This window comes from Aulonocara sp. 'chitande type north' Nkhata Bay, linkage group LG7 (assembly GCF_057382095.1).
Source record: "Aulonocara sp. 'chitande type north' Nkhata Bay isolate Kocher_YH1m ecotype deep benthic linkage group LG7, A_spYH_male_GT1.1, whole genome shotgun sequence".
In the NCBI taxonomy this organism is placed as follows: domain Eukaryota; kingdom Metazoa; phylum Chordata; class Actinopteri; order Cichliformes; family Cichlidae; genus Aulonocara; species Aulonocara sp. 'chitande type north' Nkhata Bay.
In genome coordinates, this window is record NC_141350.1 from 10,954,956 (window position 1) to 10,976,639 (window position 21,684).

Sequence of the window (21,684 nt, forward strand, 5' to 3'; positions counted from 1 at the left end):
CTAGTTAAGACCTATGTGCAAGAGTGATGTTTATAATAAGGGACACTTGTGAGCTTACATATATGGAATCCAGCTTTGTCTTCAGATTAGGAAATGTTCTTCCTGCCAGTAGTGCAGATCATGATCTTGGTCAGCATCATTGTGCACGGCGGTATCCTCATACATTGAATTTTATAGTCACTGGCACTCAGTAGCCAGTACCCTCTTTGGAGTCCACAGCATATTCAATGAAATAAACTCTGAGCATATCAGTAGTATCTCCTAAGCAATGACCTTCAGTGCTGCCACCTGCTTCCCAAAGCCTGAGTGAGCAAATACAGCACCGGCTCATGTGCTACTCTCTAACCGTCAGCAGGTATTACCATTACATAGCAGGAATCACCCTCCGGCTTTAAAGTGCTCGCGTTGCCTTGGTTGTAACCGTGGTGATGTCATTGTGCAAATGCAGGTGACAAGGTCACCTGGGACTTGTTGACATTCGCCGGTTCCACATGCCACGTTTGGAGTGATAGTGGTGGAAAAAGTTCCTCAAGTAGATCCTCTCCACTTCCAGACCTGCCTCAAGGATTCTAGATGAGAAAACAAGAGGAAGAGTGCTTACTCAACCTGGATCACAAACAGGAAAGAAACGATTTTTCGCCAATTAAGAGCTCCAACATGCTTTGTTGTCATTTCTTAGACACAAATCATGATTGGCTGAAAAAAACCCTTGCACTAATAAATCAAAATTTTTTTGAGAGTATGTCCATCTGTTCTTTGCCTTTACCAGCAACCTTTTAACCAGTCTGCGTCTTACCTGGAAGGTGTATTGCTTCCAAGTATTGCTATCTAATTTCTTTCAATGGATGAAATGGATGGAAAAACTCTAAACATATCTATCCATTTAGAAAAGATAGAAAGTGTGAGACAAACCTGTCGAGAAGCTCCCAGTCTTCTCCTCCCCAGCGATCAGTAAATTCCTTGGTGTTCATACCTCCCACTGTGTCAAGATCTGACTTATAGATACCCAGCAAGCCAAAGCCATTGATCTCCCAGTAACCTACAACACAGACAATCACATAGCCCAAGACATAAATACTTGTCATTTTAGTGGCTAAAAAAATAAAAAACAAAAGGAAGTGAATCTGGTCCCATTTCCCACCTCTGGCCTCTAAAGGTGTATTACCACAGCCCAGCCTCATGACAATGGGAGCAAAGGCCATGTATCCCTCTACACAGTGCATCCTGATGGTATCAATGATTGAAGGAGGGAAGTGGATGTGGAGGTCGCAAAGAAACACGATGCTGTGGTCATCCTAAGGAACAGCGAGATGGGAAACATTAAATTCATGAAATTTACTATTGACATCTATCGGTACACTTTTATGCTTCCTTGCCGAGCGATGCCGCAGTACTCACAGTTATCAGGTCGATACCTGCTTGCAGACCAGCAGAGCGCTCAAAGTTCCCATCCATCTTCACATACTGGTACCTGATCATTTCCACAAGCATACATACAGCTCAGTTACACCATGAATAGTTTGCAATAGGCTTGTATTGCCTGTAAAATTAACTCACAAACACAAACCTGGGCAGTGAGGACTTCTCAAGAGCCTTCCTCACATCCATGTCAGTGCTTTTGTAGTCAGTGATTATGAGGTTGAAGTTACTATCTCCAGTTATTTTGAACAGTTCCTCCATGTCAGTAATCAGCTGCTGCACCCATCTAGCCTGGTTTTTTACTGAAAAAGACATACAGGCCAATTATATAAATGTAATGGACACTATTGCTCCCATTAAGGTGAAGGTTATCTCTGGAAGGAAAAAGTCTCCATGGAGAAACTCCACACTGGTGAAAAAAGAAAAAAGAGAGTGTAGGAAAGCTGAGCGCAGATGGAGAAAAACAAACCTCCAGGTTCATTATGACATTTATAAAGAGAAACTTCACAATTATAATTTACAACTGAGGAATGCAAGGAGGTCCTACTTCTCTGACATCATCACTAAAAACAGCCATAATGCTCGGGTCTTATTTTCTACAGTTGACAGGCTAACAAACCCTCCTGTGTCAGTGGCAGCTGAACTTCATTCGACCATGGCCTGCAATGACTTTGCCAAATTCTTCACTGAAAAAATCCAAAAAATTAGACAAGCAATTGGTACATCAACAGCAGATCCAGGATATGTACTGTGTCCACCAAAAAACTGTTTAAACACCATGAAACAGTTTCAACCTATTAACAGCAAAGACCTGGAGGACATCTTAGGTAAACTGAACTCCTCCTCCTGCTGTTTAGATGTCCTGCCAACAAGTTTTTTCAAAAAGGTCTCAAAGACTTTAGAGTCAGACCTGTTACAGATCGTCAACTTTTCTTTATTATCAGGTGTGTTTCCAGAATCACTAAAAACTGCTGTAATCAAACCTATACTGAAAAAGGACAATCTTGACAAGACACAAATGAACAACTACAGGCCGATCTCAAATCTCCCGTTTTTAAGTAAGATCATTGAAAAAGCAGTTTCTCAACAGCTCAGTTACTTCTTAAAACAGAATAATTGCTACGATGCCTTCCAGTCAGGTTTTAGACAGAACCACAGCACTGAAACCGCTCTGACCAAAGTGTTTAATGACATATGTCTGAATACAGACAGTGGAAAAATGTCAGTCCTAGTTTTACTGGATCTCAGTGCAGCATTTGATACAGTTGACCATAACATATTACTCAAACGACTGGAGAACTGGACAGGTCTTTCAGGAACTGTACTAAACTGGTTCAAAACATACGTAGAAAACAGGAAATACTTTGTATCAATAGGTAACTTCACATCTGAGCAGACAAGTATCACATGTGGAGTTCCCCAAGGTTCCATCTTGGGACCCCTTCTGTTTAACATCTACATGCTCCCACTGGCACAGATTATAAACAACAACAAAATAAACTATCACAGCTATGCAGATGACACACAAATATATATCACAATGTCACCAGGAGACCGAGGCCCTGTACAGGCTCTTGGTAAATGCATTGAGGAAATCAATGACTGGTTGTGCCACAATTTTCTCCAGCTAAACAAAAACAAAACTGAGGTAATAGTCTTTGGCGCCAAAGAAAAACGATTACAGGTCACCAGAGAACTTCAATCTATACATCTAAAAACCACAAACCAGGCGAGAAATTTGGGTGTAGTGATGGATGCAGACCTAAACTTAGAAAAACACATTAAGACAATAACAAAGTCAGCTTACTATCACCTCAAGAATATATCAAGGATAAAAGATCTGATGTCTCAACAGGACCTGGAAAAACTAGTCCATGCATTCATCTTTAGTAGGCTTGATTACTGTAACAGCATCTTTACAGGTCTACCTAAAAAATCAGTCAGACAACTACAGCTCATTCAGAACTCTGCTACTCGAGTCCTCACTAAGACCAAAAAAGTGGACCACATCAGTCCAGCTCTGAGGTCCTTACACTGGCTGCCTGTCCGTCAGAGGATAGACTTTAAAGTTCTGATGCTGGCCTATAAAGCTCTGAATGGTTTAGGACCAAAATACATCAATGACCTCCTGACCCAGTATGAACCATTCAGATCCCTCAGGTCATCTGGATCCGGTCTTTTATCAGTTCCCAGAGTCAGAACCAGACACGGAGAAGCTGCATTCAGCTTTTATGCTCCTTATATCTGGAACAAACTCCCAGAAAGCCTCAGATCAGCTGAAACACTCAGTTTATTTAAATCCAGGTTGAAGACTCACCTATTCTCAGCTGCATTTGAATAAAGCACCAAATCCACACTTTAAGCTTAAATTTCAAAACTTACATTTAACTACTGATTTTATCTACTGTTCTGATTTTATCTGTTTTGATTTTATATACTGTTTTGTTTGTTTGTTTGTTTGTTTGTTTGTTAATTAGTTAGTTTATTTGCTTGTTTTAATCAATTTTAAATCATGCTTTTTATTTGTTCTTGTTTCTAATGTCTCTGTAAAGCACTTTGAATCACCTTGTTGTTGAATTGTGCTATACAAATAAACTTGCCTTGCCTTGCCTTGCCTATATGACAGATAAGTGACTTATCTCTATCTTTTATCTGGCAGAGGTGTTTTGACCTTTGCATTTTTTTTAAAGCTATTAATTCTCAAAGGGAACACAGGTCATTCCCACAGACAGTATAATAACAGGCTTGCCATGCCCATGCGGTGCTCGACAGTTAAACTGCATTAATAAAGGGAAGCTCTGTTATGTGCTTTACATACCAGTATTAATGCATTACTGCCAAATTTACATTAATATTATATTATGCTGAATTCATAATGTGATTCAATTTCTGTCTTCAGGTGATAAGAGTTTTACATTTTACCGTTAAGGACCTTGTCTCAGAGAGATTATCCTTTATTTCTGCATAGTTTAGAGACATGGAGCCATTATTTAATCCCACTGAAGGGTTTTCTTTTTCCTCTAAAAAGGTCCACTTACATCTCACCATGTTTTTTAATATGACACTGTCAGGCTGTAAGAACTTCTATCTTTGAAAAATGAAATATTAACAAACAAGAAAATGAACATGTAAATCAGTTGATTTTGAGCAGGTGTGGGAACTTTTTTTTAGATTTGGCTGATTTTATGTGCAATCACCAAGTAAGTGTCAGGTGTACAGTACCTGGCACTATGAAGTGGACCATGGCAACAGGATTCCAGCGGAAGCCCACCGGGTTGCAGAGCAAAGTCTTAGATTTTGACTGTTGGAAGTCTGAGTCCCAGCCGTTGGACCAGCTATTGGTTACCAGAGCATAGATGTAGTGTGATACACGCAGCAGCTGGCCATTCACATCTTTCAGTTCCAGTTCAAGAAGGTAGCGGCTGCCCTGGAAGTCATCCACACGCTTCACCATGTTAACCACACGTACCAACTTAAACCGCCTGCAAGAGCAACCACAAAAATAAAAGTGCAATGTGCTGTAAAGGAAGTACAAAGGTTTTTGAATATTTTATCACCTAATTGAAAATGGCATGAGCTTACAATAAGAGTCTTATATCATACGTTGACTTGTTACAATTAATCTGAAAAACTTAATTTACTACACCAAGTATAAAATAACTACTAAAAAAGTAGCAAAAGTTCTCATGTGCTACAAAGTGGCTCTTGTCAGTGTAATATTTTTGCATACTACAATCAACAGCCACGTTATTACATAGCCCTGTCCAACTGCTGGTTAACGCATACATCTAAGCAGCTAATCATATGAAAGCAGCTCAAAGTATTTAGGCAAGTTATAGCTTTAAAAATATAGTAGCAAATGAAGCAATTTAAAAAAAAATAAAAACACTTTACCTGAGGAGGTATACATAAATTAACCACTGACTTTCAAGATGAGAAAAGTTAAAATCACCTAAAATACTTATTTTAACAAATTCTAGAGGATATAGCAAAATCCAATCAGATTAACATTTTCCACACACACACATCACTAGATGCACAACTTACCCATGATGCTTTTTATTCAGTTGGTCCATGAACATCTTGACTATTGGCAAAGCATCATTGGAGTGAAGCAACAAGTTTCCAGAAATGTTGCACTGCAGGTCGATCCAATCTGAACGCTGGGCCTGAAGATCCAGGTGGTTGACATGGAAGGTCTGGTTCCAGTTGACTTGAGTGTCAAAAACTGGTGCAGGTGTAAGATCTTCATCATCAGTACCTTCAAAGTCTTCTTGTCTTTCCCAGAAGTAGCGTTTCTCACCCTCTGTGGTGTCTTTCCTTTTCTCAGCCCTGTTGGAGAGCTCATCTTCCTCCCCTTCTTTCCTATCTGACCACCTTTTGTCAATATTCCCTTTAGCAATCTTCTTACCTCTAACAATGCTGTTTTCTAAATCTTGTTGTTGTGGCATAGTCAGTTCCATATCCTTATCATTGGGGCTTTTTTTGCCATCCAAGTCCCTTTGATTTGATCTTTTTAATGGGTGGTTGAAATCTCTTTTGGGAGGGGTAAAACGCTTGCTGTTTGGCAGCTGAAGTTCCTTCTGTTTGGTTACAAACCTCCGCTGCTTGGCCACTGGTGGTTTTTCAGGCTGTGAGTTGTTGAGTCGCTGGATTTCGGTATTATTCGTTTTACCAAATTTCTGGATTTGATCCTGTTTAGAGCCAAGTTGCTCTGATTGGACAACTGGTTGCTGATTTGCTTTAAGGTCTTTTTTATTACCCAGTATTGGTAGATTATTCTGTCCTGGTCTCTGAGCTGCTTTTACCCTTTTTCTTTTTACTCGTTTTCTGCTTTTCTGCTGTTCTGCTTTTACAATTTGCCCCTCCTCTTTTTGTAACTTTGTCTGATTCAGTTGCAGGTTATGTTTTAAGCCTTGCTTTAGCACTGACTGGGGCTGAGACAAATTTTCTTTATGTTCCCTCTTCCCCAACTCGCCTCTGTGCAGTCCTGAAGAGTTGCCCAATGTGTTGTTTGATTTTGGGACAACCAAGGAGAAGAGTTTGCGCCTACGTTTTTGTACATAATCATCATAATCATCTCCATAGTCTTGATAATGGGCTTTATCCTCATGAGCAGGCTTGGTTTCCGTTTCTTTTTTATGAAAGTCATTGTCCTCCTGGTTAAAATTCCTCATCTGGAAATTAAAATCTAATATACACCAGATATAAAAAAAGGACAGTTAAATGGACTGAAACCGCAAGCAGCTTATGTTTGCTTATGGGGAAAAACAAGGGCAAAATACCTCTGTCTGGATTTACTTTTTCCTCTGTAGCTGGACGGTCAAATCTCATGTATCTAGAGAAGCCGAACCTAGATATGACATTTAAAAAAAGAAAAAAGGACGGAAGTTATAGCAGCCTTGCTTGGTGATACTCTAAAACTAATTATAGTTCAACTTGTCACACTTTTCCAGCATTATTGTTATTAGTCCTTTATTTATCCAGGTAGAAAATCCCATTGAGATTAAAAATCTCATTTCCAAGAGAGACATCATGACAACAAAAGTCAAAATACATGTACCACATAAGTATATAACATTTTAAACAAATACAATATCCTGTACAAACATGTGAAAAATATACATATAGATCAAATTAATCTTAGGAGACGTAGATAACAATTCTTTGCCATTTGAGAATAACATGAACTTGGATTTCTCTGGATTTAACATCAACTTAAGTTGAGTTGAGTGGGACAGTAAACGTATTTGTAACAATTAGCTCACCTCTTTAGGTAGTAAGAGCTCTCAGAGTAGAAACAGCTGGTCTGCGTCTCCATGTGTGTTAGTCGAGTGTAGTCATTGGGGTAGATGTAGGACAAGTGGACCTGAGGATATGAAATGAAATGACATGGTGTAAAATATATGACATCTTATTGAAAAAAGTTGAATATTTTGAGGTATGTAATTATTGTCCTTTGTATTGAAAGTTGGATAAAAATCTATTTGGTAAATATGAAGGTACAATTAGAGGCTTAACTCAGCAGACTGGAAACAAAGAGAAGGTAAAGCTACCAGTGGCTTTCTTTAAAGATTAAAAAACATCTACTTTAGAGCTCTTCCAAATCTCACTAACGCATTTCAGCTGAAGCGTGAAAGAGACATTGAAGACAATTTCTTGGCCAGTAAATGACGTCCTGGAGGCAACCATTAGAGATTCCAGGAAGTCACTGCAAATAACTCGACTTCAGCAACAGTAGTAAAATCAATACGAGAAAAATCTCAAGCTATTTTACTGTTTTTTTTTTCTTCCTAATGGATGCAATTAGCACTAATTTATTTTATATGGTCCTCGGAAGACATTAAGAATGTGGGTGCAATTTAAAGGCCTCAAATAGATAGCATAACTCAGTATACCAGGGATACCATTAGAAGACTGACATAAAAGCCATAAAAGATTGAAAAAGCTTCCCAGCGTTTCTTGCTGGCATGCCTTTCTTTATCTCTTGAACAAACAAAAGATTTTAAAAATGCACCTGTAACCTTCTGAGAATAATGGTATAAGGTGATTAAATATCAGAAAAGTAGTGTAAGTGACGTAAACAAATTATCAGTACAACAGATACGTACAAACTGCAGTCCTTGATAACGAAGCAAAGGGAAGTCTTTGATTGTGTAAGAGGGGTTATATGAGCAGTCAGGCAGAACACCTTGTAGGTACTTGCTGTTTAACATGCGCACTGCAAAAAAGCGAAACAGATAAGAGGCGAGATTACTTTGTGCATTCAGTAAGAGGAAATAACTTGCACAGTACTTGCATCCGGGATGGTAGGAAACAGACAGCTGATGTATCTGCTTTGTGTTGAAACAATCGAGCGACGTAGCTGACCTTTGTAGAATGAATCTCGACGGTCTTCAATTAACATATCTGCATCAGCACTGCGCTGCTTTGTGGGGGTTTGCCGGTGGCTTGCAGCTGTCTGTGGTATGTGGGCGACATCATTCATTGACAGTGCTGACTCATCTGAAGACACGGAGCGTCAGAAGAAGATACAAGCTTTTTACTTACTGTGCTTTTTAGCATCTATGCAGAATAAAAGGCAAATGTTTCATTGCGATCTAGACTCATGAACATTCATTCTGAGGGATATATTTTGAGGCATGATGTGTGTACTCACTAGTATAGAGGGAGATGTACTTGGAGTCAATAACCTTAAACAGACTGCTATAGTCCAATTGCAGCCACTGTGTGAAAACAAAACAAACTTTAAAAACTGCACATCTTTTCCACTTTATTACTCACATAATACAAGAGCGCATACTCGGCGCGGGAGTTTGGAAACAAGGAATGAGATAAGAAAACAGAGAGGGATCCAGCTACTTACTGCCACCTCCACGTGGTCAGTCCCTTCGTCGTTTTGCTTGTGAATAACTTCAAAAAAGTATCTCCTCTGAGCAGACAGCCTGTCAGACAGTAAAGGTACTCAGTATCATGTTATAGTCATAAAAAAGACAATATAAACTACTTACCCAAAGATAATCTCAAACCCTTATTTGCTGAATCTACATAATAAATTATTTAAGACTTCAATATATACAATCATGGTAATGTTTTTACATATCAGGACATAATAAAACCATACTGTCCTTAATAGGTCTTAAAATTAGGTAATTACAACCTCAGATGAAAAACAGAAGTTACACATGTTCAATAATTATTTATTGGAAATTAAAGGAAAAATGTGGAAGTTTATACCATCTTCCTGTACCCTTGGATGAACCTTTCTTAAATAAATAATGACACATGTCATGTGCTGTTTTTTTAATCTCAGGTTGTATTTACCTTTTAAGAACAGATGAGGTCCAGATCATTTTTTTTATTATCCTGATACATAAACCCTTATATATATATATATATATATATATATATATATATATATATATATATATATATATGTATATATATATATATATATATAAAACTATGAGTAGACATTAACATTATTTAAATATTTGCATTAATGTGGATTTAGGCCGGTTCTGTATATCTTGGCACGAGCATACACGCCACTCCTATGGCAACTCACTAAACTGCTTTAATAAAGCAACTAATTTTATACGCACAGGGTGTAAAAGGGTGTGCTTTCCAGCATGCCATTAATTATAATTCAACTGTTAAGAAGAGTCATTTGTGCTTTTGAAACAGGTTTGATGCCTCAAACCTAATTTCTTATCCTCAAGTACAACAAGTACAACTTGTAAAGTATTTTAAATTTAAAGAAATATTTGTGACTTGAAAGAGCTGAAATTTCACCTTTCTGCCTCATTTAATATACACAGAAAAATCAGTACACAAACAAATCCCTAACTGCTACTTCCCCACTGCAACATGCAAAATATTTATTAAAAACTGACTCTGACAAATTGGTTAATATATTCATGTCAGACAGGTTAGACTACTCTAACGCTCTATATGCAGGTTCTTATCGTCAGGTTGACTTCAACTTGTTCTGAGTGCAGAGCCCAGGGTCCTTACACATACGTGGAAATAGGAACATATGACCCCAGACCTGAAATCACTAAAGAATTACCTTCTTTTAATTTTAAAATTTGCATAGCTTTGAACCTGCTTAATATAGAAGAATTGTTGAGACATATTTCAGCACGTCAGGGCCCTATGACTGTTCACAATCGTTTTCTTTTTTGTGTGTCCAGAAAATACCACGATTCTGACCTTGTAGCCTTCAACATTGTCTCTCCTCAGCCCATCAGGCTGGATGCTTTAGTGCTCACGAGTAACTGTGTTTTAAAAAGCTCCATACACAGAAAGTTGTTATTATGAGGGAACTGCTTTGTTAATATAAGGAGAAAGAATGAGGACACCCAGGAAAACAGTAAGGGTACCAGATGGGGGGAAAGAAAGTAGCGTAAGTCTTTGACTGCTAACGATGCTTTACCAGTGTTAGATAAGCCTTGTTCTTGTTCTCCAGTTAGGTCAGTTCCACAAGTTCAAAGCATTTGTTCGTTATTTGTTAAATGATAAACCCTGGCAGTTGGTGGTAATGCTTTTGAGACTCTTATCAGTTTGAACTGTTTGTGTAAGATGTCAAACCAACCAATGTAAGTACGTTCCCAACTTCACTCACCAAACTGGTCTGGAGGTCTGACTGGAATACTTCTCAAACTCACCCGGGGCCGTCCATTCTTTTCCCGTCTAGGAAATGAAAATTAAACACTGAAGGAAATGTTACAAAGACTAGTATGAGAAATTTACCCCGGAACACTTGAGATGACAAAATGCATACCATTCCAACCCACGCAATTAACTTCAAATTAAGGGGAGAGTCATCTGTGCTCAGCCAGAATTCAGAGTTGTCGTCAGAGCTCACAGCAAACACAAAATCTCCTGAGACAAAAGAAGAGGAAATGAGATAAAGGAATGAAGAGACAGACTGAGTCTGTATAGCATAACATACACGTATTACATGCTGAAAATACACAAAGTGAAAAAGTACCATCAGTATGTGGATGAAGATAGCCAAATATTCTGAGCCCATAGTTGGTCCACTGAGGAGAGACGGCCAGCTTCTCCACTGTGGTTCTGGACTAAAGGAGTAATGAAAGACAAAGAAAATCAGCCATGATTTGATGTCAAAGTGATGGTGCATTCCCGAATAAGTCAGAATTTCTGAGTTCCCAGTCGACTTTGAATCTGGAACGCTTCCTTACCTCGGTTTTAACACTCAGACCAGTCAGAGTCGGAACAGCCTAACCAACCCCAAGTTAACAATCCAAGTAGTAAAATCCAGTAGTAAAACTGTAAAACTTCATTTGTACTGCCACTGCTGTGTATCTGTGACTTATTAAATCACTTAGTACTGACTAGACTCTGCATGAACGTGCAGCAGACATGTTTTTAAGCATGAAAAGTATTGCTCTGGTGTGCTAGTGAGTCCCGAATGTCGCTTTTCCTGTAATGCACTAACCTGAGATTGACATTACTCCCGAGTTCCGAGGTATCTGAACCATGGCGTGAACTCAGGAACGTGAAAATCTGGCATGAAGACGTATAATGTACCACTGAGTAAAACCAACTGTGCGTGTGTGAGAGTGTGTGCACGAGTGTCTTCTTTCACATCCAACCACAAATACTTACATGCAAGAGGAGGTGATATCTATGGGTTATCTGAGTTTGGTGGTATTCTCTGGTGACAATCTTCTGCCTATGCTTCTACTACTTTTATACTTTTACACATAAAACGTGAAAGAAATAAAAAACCTTTTTTTTAATGAAGTTTTACTAGGAATATAACATCACACATACTGGGCAGTTTTCTGCAAAACCAGTATAATATGACAATGAGAAAGGACTCAGTACTAACATAATTATATATAGCAGGAATAATGTTTACTATGTTTACCTGTTACATTTGGCATGTTAGCATCCTAGTACAGTTTTTGCAAATTACCATTTTTAGCCTGGCTGGAATGCTATTTGGTTTTCATATATTTGGTCACACAATGGCCACAGTGGCTAAAAATGTAAATCATCAGTTAAGCAAGATTAATGAATAACCATATTCTAACCATTAATAAAACGAGTTTTATTAAGAAATGGGGTTTTTTCGCCAACATGTTTAATGATTCCTTGTAAACTGTGCTTGTGCTCTTGTGAATGTTTCCTCTTCTGAGGTTTGTCAAATCTAGTTTAAGATTGTCTGACTCAGTGAAGGTTTACATTTGACTGTGACAACTGAGAAGTTGGGCATTTTGACTCACATGAGGGTAAAGCGGGTAATGCAGGTTTTTGCGAAGATCGGCCGTTGAACTGCCACACCAGTCCTCAAACACATGCAGATTGGCCTGTCCCTTATACTGCAACACAGGAGAGTGACAGTGACTTTAACACAGAACTTGTATGTTTACTGTATTTAAAGGCACAGAAGTTGGAGCAACAGTCTAAATCACTTTTCTCATTTGCAGTTCAAATGCTCAGTGAAAGTCAATAAGAAACACTGGAACACGAACACGTAAATGAAGAAGCAGCTGAGTTTCAGTAGATGCACAGATGTCCTGTAAACATATACCTCTGTGATATCTGCCAAAGAGGCCATGTTATCTGATCTGTGTGTGCGTGTGTGTTTGAGTGTGTGAGTGAGTGTGTGTTGGTTTCGCCAAAGGGACATAACAGTGCAGATCGGAGCCAAATGTAGCCAAGCAGCTCATCAGATTTCAGTAGTGGTCAGGCTAGTTAGTTAAATATTAGCATGACTGAAGCTCACAAGTTTACACAAAATGCCGTAAAATGATGACTGAGAGTGTAGCTTGTAATCATTTAAGGAGATTCTTACTCAAAATCAAAAGGCGGTGAGTTTAAGGAGCCCTTTTGTTGTAAAGCTCAATTTGCTTCTGCTAAAACTCTATTTTTCAATAACTAGCCTGCTACGTGTGGCGCTTCATCAAAGCATTTTTGAGCTTTGTTAATTCTCCGAGACATTAGCCTAGTTTTACATCGTTTTTCACAGCAATATTACTTATAACTCAATAATAACATTTTGTAAAAAACTTATCAACCTCTTCCTTGACAAAAAACACAAAACTATAGACAAATCTACTACAGGGGCATACAGTGTGCACAAAATCATGTAAAACTGAGGAATACTGACTGTAGAACTAATAAAGACATTGATATCAAAAGGGTTTTTTTCTCAAAGCAGATACGTGACACTTGTTTGTTGTTGGGTACATGTGGCTTTCCTTTCACTTGACTGTACATTAAAAACCCCAAAGTGAGTCAGTTTATCAAGAAAGATTTCAGCAAATTAACAGGAAAGTAAGTCATAGTTAGATGGAATAAAATTACAGGTATTTCATCAAAACTAACAAAAAATGTTTTATGGATAAATATATTTTATATGCAGTGGTTAGTATTTGCATTTCATCTACAAAACTGAAAATTAAGGTTCTTTTTTTGTTTTTCTCTTTGCATGATTTCTGCAACTTTTGTTCTTGCTCTTTATCAGTGCACCTGATCAGGACCCAAAGAAGATGTATACTAATATTGTGCTGTAAATTGTGTGTAAAAACAAAAACAAAAACATAAACAGGAACCGGTTACACCTGACATGAAATATTCGAAACATTAACACAAAGCAGGGAAGCTTCTGAAATGGAGTCACACTATAAACGGAGGGACTGAGGGAGGCCACTGGGCCACTAGGTATGGGCAAGCGCACACACCTCTGGTTTCCAAGGTTGTGGAGCATAACTGGAGACCCAAGCACTGCTGTCCCCAACAGTGTTTGGCTGATGGTCCTTTTTTGCCTGTAAAAACAAATATTAAACTTGGTTTAGTTTTGGTTTCCTTTCTGAAAAAACAAACACTCTCGGGTGCCATCCTTACCCTATTTTCAAACACGTCTCTCCTCCAGCTGACGTGGTCAGCGTCAGTAATTGGACCTGAGGATATAGGTGAAGACAATAGTCAACATGGTCACATCATCTCTGTGAAAGTTGTTATTTTAAAGCGACTTGAGGCTTCCCCAGTAGGTGCACATCCAATCAAAATGCATTCTAAACAAAAAAATCCCAATCTGCTTCTTACAACTTGTGACATAAAAGAAACTCTATCTGGGTTGCATGTGAGGAGCGGTAGGCACGCTACACGTCCATGCATAAATGATAAACTCTGCCCATGCATTGCACACAACAATCAGGCCCGGTGTCTAAGCAGAGACTCACTGCTCATAGTCCCTGAACATAGCTCATCTCAGTGACAGGCTTCAAAGAGCTGCTATGGCATAGGGCTCCCACGTTGGCAAACATCTCTGGCGCTCTGGCAGAGCAGATGCTCAAATATTATTCCTGCTGACTTCTTCCATCATCCTTCAAATTACAGGACAGGGTGTATTTTAAAACAGGACCTATTTGTCTGTCTTTCTTTTCTTTTTTTACGACCATGTGGTGTCAGCAGTGAACTGGAGTTACTGCAGTGATGGTCTGTCATTATCGCCAGGGTGGAGATCTCCTAACACACACCCTTGTGACATACGTTCCAATTTTAGCAGCACAAGTAATTCTAGAGCCGTGGATAAGGAAAGCAACAGTGGAGTACTTTTCATCTCTATGTGCACTCCTCTCCTCTTCTTACTAAACCTTCCCTGTCATGTTTTTTTCTACTTTCCGTGGAATGTATTGCGAAATTTACTGTCAGGGTGGACACTTCAGGTGATAAGAAGGATGCAGCAGGGTTTCACTAGCTTTCTGCGTCCATATATGGCAGGAAAACAATTTTTTTTTTTAAATCTCTTGTCACATTGTTGCTGTTTTAGTGTTTTTTTTTCTGTCCACTTTGGACACAACATACCAGTTTAGCAGTCCTACTCTTCTTATTCTGTCAAAAAAATGTTGCTAACAGACATTTAGTTAAAGTGTTGAATAAAAGGGAGAGGCTGTGTGATAACATGTAAAACAGAATATAATCAAATATATCATTTACAACATTTAAAAAAAAAAGCTTCATTTGCATGTTTTAGCATGCAAATTAAGTGTCCACAGTATTCTTTGGATTATGTGCTTGAAGTTTTAGTGTTAAGAAGGTTTACAACAGGATTTTTTTTTAAACTGTTTGTGAGATGCATAAATTTTTATACAGCAAGTTTTAAAAGCAATGTGTCAAATGGATGCATAATATTTCTTGAGCTTCTGTGTTGTTTCAGCTTGAACTCATACACCGAGAGTTAAACGTTGCCTTTTTAACTGAAGTGGAACTGGCTCTGAAAATGAGAGGTAAATTTCCAGGATGTAGGCGTACATTTTTCTTTGCAAAGAGGAAAAAAAACCTTCATTACCAAAGCCTCAGACAACTCACCACAAGAGACAAACCGCTGGTAAGCCTCAAAAAGCATGAAAGCTTACTTGCAGTTGTTTTAAAAAAAAGTGGAAACAAGCGGAGGTGTAACGCTGTGTTCTATGTTAACTATGCAGAAAACTGGAATCAACCAAACGTGGTAACTGAGCAGTTATGGTTTACTGAAAGTAGTACCTTTGCACACGAGATGATTTGTCTCCTGATAGATGCCCTGAATGCACAATATATAAAAACCAAAATCCTATAAGCAAACAAAGAGTTTCTGTAAAGTGTTGCAATGTCCCCAAGCTGCCAAATATATCTCCTGATCCCAGTTAAGCTCAGCATACGGTTCACTTTCTGTAAACCATAGTCAAAGGCAGATCAAGAAGTGAAGGTGGCGGCAACAATAGCCTGGGACAGCGTCTCCAAGGTGGAGATGGTGTGTGTCGATGAGTATGGATCAAAGATCAAAGATCAGGAAGTCATATCTTGAGATGGATGTTTCTTGACCTCTGGGTCACATCTTTTAATCTTTTAATTCAGGGTTTTTAGTCCCATTACTACATGTGTATAAAACCAAGCATCCAGCTATGCTTTCTGCCTTTTGCAAACATTTGTGATACAGTAGGCCTTTCTAGTGCTCAGTGAATTTAAGCTTGGTCTTGTAATAAGATGCCTCCACTGCCCCAACTCAGCTTATGACATGTTTTACCTCTCAGATCTTCCACCATCAGCTGTGAGTGGTATTGCTGCAAAGTGGAAGTGTTTAAGAACCACAGAAACTCAACCATGAAGTAGCAGACTACATAAACTTACAGAATGGGATCACCGAGGTGTATAGAGCCACCGACGCTTTGCTGACTCATTAACTGCTGAGTATCAAAGCTCCTCTGGCATTAACATCAGCAAATAAAATCTGTGCCACGAGCTTCGTACGTAGAATGTGTTTGCATGGCTGAACAGCTACTGTAGGTGTAATGTGTAAGTGCCCCAGTACTTTTGTCTATATTGTGTATTTACCTCAAATAAGAAAGCTTGAAACCTTTGAACAACGTGCACAATTTTCACAGAATCAGAATCAGAATCAGAAAGGGTTTTATTGCCAAATGTTGAGCAGGTTTACAACATTAGGAAATTGCTGCGGTGCTTCAGTGCAAACATACTGTCATAAAAATATAAAAATAAGAATAAGAATTAAAAGTGCTAAGTGGATAGATATATACATGATATATACATGAGTGCAGGTGGTGATCAGTGCCAAACATGGAATGATGCAGTGAACACAGCGTAGGGTCATGTGTTAGTGGTGGGAACAGTCATACGGTTATTGTTCATGTGTCCGACAGCAGAGGGGAAGAAACTGTTCTTATGGCGAGAGGTTCTGGTGCGAATGGACCGGAGCCTCCACTTGTGCCTGACATCTTGGATTTTATGACAAAGATTTTTTTTTTCCTGGTAACATTTCTAAAAACGTGCCTCAGAAAGGTTTTTATAAGGACCTTTGTGGCGTAGTTTTACAGAATAATAAAGCCAAATGGTAGCTACCAAAGTGGCTGTGAGGTCATGTCTTTGTACTCCCGCAAAGGGGCTTCCATATAAAGTTGGACAGGTGGACAGATCGATCTAAATATCGATACTAACCCTGGTATTGGTATTGGATCAATACTAGCACGACAGGATCGATACTATGTGTCTAGCCTCTAAGTTCAATATGCAGCCCACTGAATTGTGTTAATAATTTTTTGGGAAACGAAAAATATACCTCCCACATGCACGATGAAAGAGGAACCTTTTTGTGTTGACTGTCATGTCTATTTTATTTGTAGCCTCTTGCAAAAAGTAAAGTGCCATTCAAATCTCAAAAAGTACCAATATTTACTTTAGGGGCACATTCACATTCCGGGTCTCAAAACACAAACAAACCCCAAAAACCAACCCAGTTTCAAAATACATGAAAATCTGAAATGTGTGTGCTGTTGTGTTAAATTATTGTGGACAGTAAAAATCACAGTGATTTAGGGGCTCATTAAAATGTGTTCAGAATTCGGCAAGTGACGATGATTCGTCTTATAAATCATGACACACTGCTCCCCCTTACACAAGCTGTCTTTAGAAGTTAAAAATATCAGTGTCGGTATTGGTATCGGCAGTACTGTGTTTACTTGGTATTGGATTGATGCCACAATTTGCATTATCACACAGCACTTCTTCCCCAGTCCAAGCATACAATGCATAAATCAAACAATTTTGTAGTATTTCCCAATAAGGGCTCCTGCTGTGTGGAAAAATGCCATTTTTAAAGATATTGTTTTGTTTTCGCTTACAGATATATATCACACAAAGCTGGACTAGAAGCCTTAACTGAGGCCTATGCTCTTCAAGCTATTTAATTAAATAAGTCACTTGACCTTGCATGTGGCCATTGTGTATTAAAGGATCTTTGTCTGCATCACAATTTTTTTTCTGTGTGTGTAGATGTCAACCAAATTAATTGGATAATAAATTGCACATTATGAGTTTAACTACTAGTTCTCGACTTTTACCAAAGGGTTATTAAAAATCTAGGCCACGTGTCCATTGCATGGAATTATCACATATAAGTCATGCACACAATGGCCATCTTTATTCTGCTGGGCCAGTTATTAACTGCTTTACTGCAGCAAACATTATCTACGTTGTTAGTTGTAGTGCTCATATGATCTCAGAAAAAAAAGCCCGTCCCATAAAAACTGCTGTTTGTCTAGTTTAAAGGTGATTAACCTGAGTGAGTGAGTAACCTGCTGCACAAATAAAAGATCTGCATGTGAAGTTTCCTGATGACTTACGCACTTCCTTTAATTCACCTTGATGCACGTTTCTCCACCAAGGTGATCTCTGCAAAAACTGCAAAAGCAAATTTCACAAATGCAGTGGTGATGGGTGAGGGGGGAGAATACATTAATTGCAGGTGTAGATCGGGCATGCATTCTTAAAAAGGTGGGAAATAAAACGGAACTTGGGTGATTATATTTTCCCAAAAGGTAGAAAAAAACCAGAGTTGTGGGGGAGTCGTAAACCGCATTTAGGGTAAAAAGAAATTGGACTTGTGAGAAGTCGTTCTTAATGAAAGTGTGTGTGAACAGATTATGACCCATTAAAGATATAAAGTGCTGCTCTGACCCACAAAGTGTACTCTAGGATAGCACATTTTAAACCTCAGTGAATTCCACATGAAGAAGACATTTCTGCATAGCTCCAAAAGTGCAATTCAAGCTGCTGGCGAGCCATGCAAATCACTCAACAAGCATACTTTAAAACAGCAGCCACATGGCATCACGAATAGGCACAACATCCCCATAGTGGACCTCATTTTGACCCTCAATACAAGGTTCTAAAAACTCTTAATAAATATCATTTTTAATTGCTGTTGGTTCTTTCTCTTGTAATTATGTAACAGACTGACTTGAATTATGTGTTTTGGGCTTTTTTTATGTGAGCCATGACACATTTTGTTCACTCAAAGTCATGTACATGTATGTTATAACAATCAAGTTACAACATTTTTAAAAACGTCTGTCTTGTCTTATGAACTGTGTAAAAAAGGGGGGGGGGGGGGGGGGGAAAGAAACCTCATACTGACCACTTGCAACTGAAGTCATGTGCTTAACTGCACCTGCCAATTATTTATCCATGTTAGGATTTTAATACAGCTCTGTTTGAAGAGCTTTGTGGAGTCCTTCTCTCAATAGAAGCCCCACTGTGGCCGGGGGGCTTCAGCCCAGGAATGTGTGCACATATAGGCGAGCCCTCTAATGTAGATCTAGGCATGTGTTTACATGCTGATGCTGTGCTCAGACTGAGCGTGTCATATGTTTCTGTTTCTCTCAACAACCCCACTGTTGTTTCCTTTCATCTGTTTTGTGCTGTGTGTGTGTGTATGTGTGCTGCGACAGACGGTAAGGCAACGTGTGAGGGTAGAAAGCAGGAAATCTGGTTACCCAGTGTGAGACTAGATTTCCTTCTGAGTGTAAACCTACTATGTGACCTCCTGACCTCCCCAACCCCCTTCTTACTGTCTTTCTTTCCCTAAATCAACCTGCTGTTTCACCTGCTGAAGGCTCAAGTTTCCTGAGGAAATGCATCCAACATCATGAAAGCTAAAGCAGATGTTAGATGTGAAAACGTGTTTAAAATGCACATGCATTCAAATCTTTCATGCAAATAAACAAATCTTTTGCGACTTCGTTTTCTGACTTCCAACTTCACATAATAAAAAATGTCACCAAACAACTCCATACATTGTTTTTGGTGATGACTCATTTTTACAGTGGCCTTAGCAGTATTTCATGTTTGTGTTTCCTTATTTTTGTAAATGATGTGGACTGTTCAACACCACAGTGCCATGGAAATGTGTGATACGTGACAAATAGCTTATATCATGCACGCTCAAATGCGTAATACAGTCCAAACCTTTTTACTTTTGTTCGGCTATATTTCTCTCCCCCCCCTCCCTCCCGCATGCGCATGTTCACTTGCTATCGCTACTGCATAATTATCATAAATAGAAACTCCGTCTGAATGGTGCATCAGCAAAGGTTTGAGTGACACTCTGTGAGTAGCAGTGCGCGTACTGGAAATCATAAACCATAAACTTACTCATATCACTCCTCCATTCTTTTGCAGCAACCATCTCGTGGTACACGGCCACCAATCCCGCCAGCAGGATCGCACCGAACAGGAGATATTTGCCATTTCGCCGCAGTTTCTTCAAGGGGAAAAACGACGTGATCATTTTGACTCCCGGGGGAAACTTGCTCCCGAGTTCCTCACCCGCTTTGTCATGAGTAGGGGACGGAACGCGCCCTGAGCACGTCCGCCTGCCGCCCACCGCTGCTCCCGGTGGATGCGCACTATCACCGGCACCCTGGATATCCCCGGCGCTCGGGTCCCCTGGTGCCTCTCATCCGGAGAAAAATCCCACCTTGCCCTGGGCCAGCCGGTGACCTACACTGGGCACTCTCGATCATCTAAAACTTTTAATAGGTCTCCTATTGCTCCTTGAGCGCCCGGCTTGAGACCTGACCTCTGTTCCTGCTAGTACCACATGAAGCGCACGCAGCTCGGTACAAAGAACTCAGCAAGGAATGAAATCTTCACCTCCCCTCCCCTCACCATCCTCCACACAATTTAAAGAAGCCAGATGGAAGGAGCTAGTAAGCGGCCAGAATAGGACCAGCTTTGCCGTCAACGTAAAAGCACGATCGTGATCATGTGAAAGAAAAAATAATACTTGATCTGCGAATACTCGCACAAATATGGCAAAATTACTTCAGCGCAAAGTTTCATCAACGTGAAATATAATGATATATTTTATTTCCTGTAGCGAAACGTTTCCCTTCTTTCCGAGCTCCTCAGGTCACAACTTTTGCACGCTTGTGATTTATTTTGAAATCTGAAACAGGAAACACTCTTTAGTATTCTAGCTAGCTCGACGTTACACACCACTGAGATTAAAGGGAGGAGTAAACACGTTCAGCGAACACACACACACACACACACACACACACACACACCCTTTACCCTGGGATTTACCTGCAACAGGTATAGCAACAAATGCTTCCTGGATTTTGTTGCCTTTCGAGATTTTTCCTACGTTTCACACGTAACATGTATTCGTATGTTACAATTACACATTTGTAATAAAGTTAGACAACGTAAAAATTGTCTTCAAATCTAAAAAGCAAAACAAAAAAATTGTTGCCAGACTTTGAGGGTGCGTGTGACTTTTCTGAATAACAAACACGCCTAAGAAACAATATTACCAATGCTTTAACAGCCACCATGACTAATCCAAAGTGCTATTCAGTGGATGCATGGGATCATTAAGGGATAATGGTTAAGACTATAAACAAATAAAAAGTAAAAGGGTTTTTTCCCTATTGAATTAAAATAGTTTATTTTTTTTTACATTTATTTATATCCAGTGTTGCCTCCATCTGTTCATAATCGTAGACATGATCAAAAATGCCAGTGGCTATATGGATTATATAACCACTCTGATACTGTATGTCTAAAATCAAGAGCAGCAAATAAAAGAACAAAGGGCTCATGGCATAGGGAACACAAAAGAAAGCAGACCCTCCCAGGTAAGCGCGATCCCCACACCTGTCTGCCTTTAAAATGCTGAGTCACTAAAAGGAGATCTTCTCAGAAGAAATGTCTGTAAAAAGTTAAACACTGTAAAGAAAAGATTTTTTTTTAATACTTTTGACTTCTGTGGAGAATAAGCAGTACTGGGTCATAACTACCCCAGAGGGAGAGAAAGCACATCTGTAAGCTGAGTGAGAGAGCTTGAGGATCAGATAAACACCTCTTCCTCCTCAAGACAAGGCCTCCTGACTGTCACAGGTGCAAGCTCGGTAGTTTTAATTTTCAAAATACACACAACACTGG

At 39.2% G+C, this 21,684-nt stretch overlaps 1 protein-coding gene across 1 annotated transcript; it reads right to left on the reverse strand.

Annotated features, from left to right (window-relative positions):
* b4galnt3b (beta-1,4-N-acetyl-galactosaminyl transferase 3b) lies at nucleotides 1–20,428 on the reverse strand. Its single transcript, XM_086298541.1, has 20 exons — nucleotides 19,888–20,428; nucleotides 13,804–13,859; nucleotides 13,641–13,724; nucleotides 12,180–12,275; nucleotides 10,916–11,006; nucleotides 10,706–10,806; nucleotides 10,547–10,614; nucleotides 8,786–8,864; nucleotides 8,579–8,645; nucleotides 8,290–8,424; nucleotides 8,031–8,140; nucleotides 7,188–7,288; nucleotides 6,705–6,772; nucleotides 5,467–6,610; nucleotides 4,642–4,901; nucleotides 1,568–1,721; nucleotides 1,399–1,471; nucleotides 1,142–1,295; nucleotides 913–1,039; nucleotides 1–569 (listed from the first exon to the last, which is right to left on the reverse strand). Exons 1-20 carry the CDS (start codon nucleotides 20,021–20,023, stop codon nucleotides 458–460), a joined length of 3,216 nt encoding a protein of 1,071 aa, XP_086154667.1. The 5' UTR covers nucleotides 20,024–20,428; the 3' UTR covers nucleotides 1–457.
* Between the last annotated feature and the right edge of the window lie 1,256 nt (nucleotides 20,429–21,684).

Excerpts from the sequence above, each read along its gene's own strand:
- b4galnt3b (XM_086298541.1), bottom strand. The coding sequence starts at position 20,023 with ATGATCACGTCGTTTTTCCCCTTGAAGAAACTGCGGCGAAATGGCAAA. Across the intron at positions 12,276-13,640 it reads CACAACCTTGGAAACCAGAG|TATAAGGGACAGGCCAATCT; the intron begins GTGTGTGCGCTT and ends CCTGTGTTGCAG. Across the intron at positions 6,773-7,187 it reads AGCTCTTACTACCTAAAGAG|GTTCGGCTTCTCTAGATACA; the intron begins GTGAGCTAATTG and ends TGTCATATCTAG.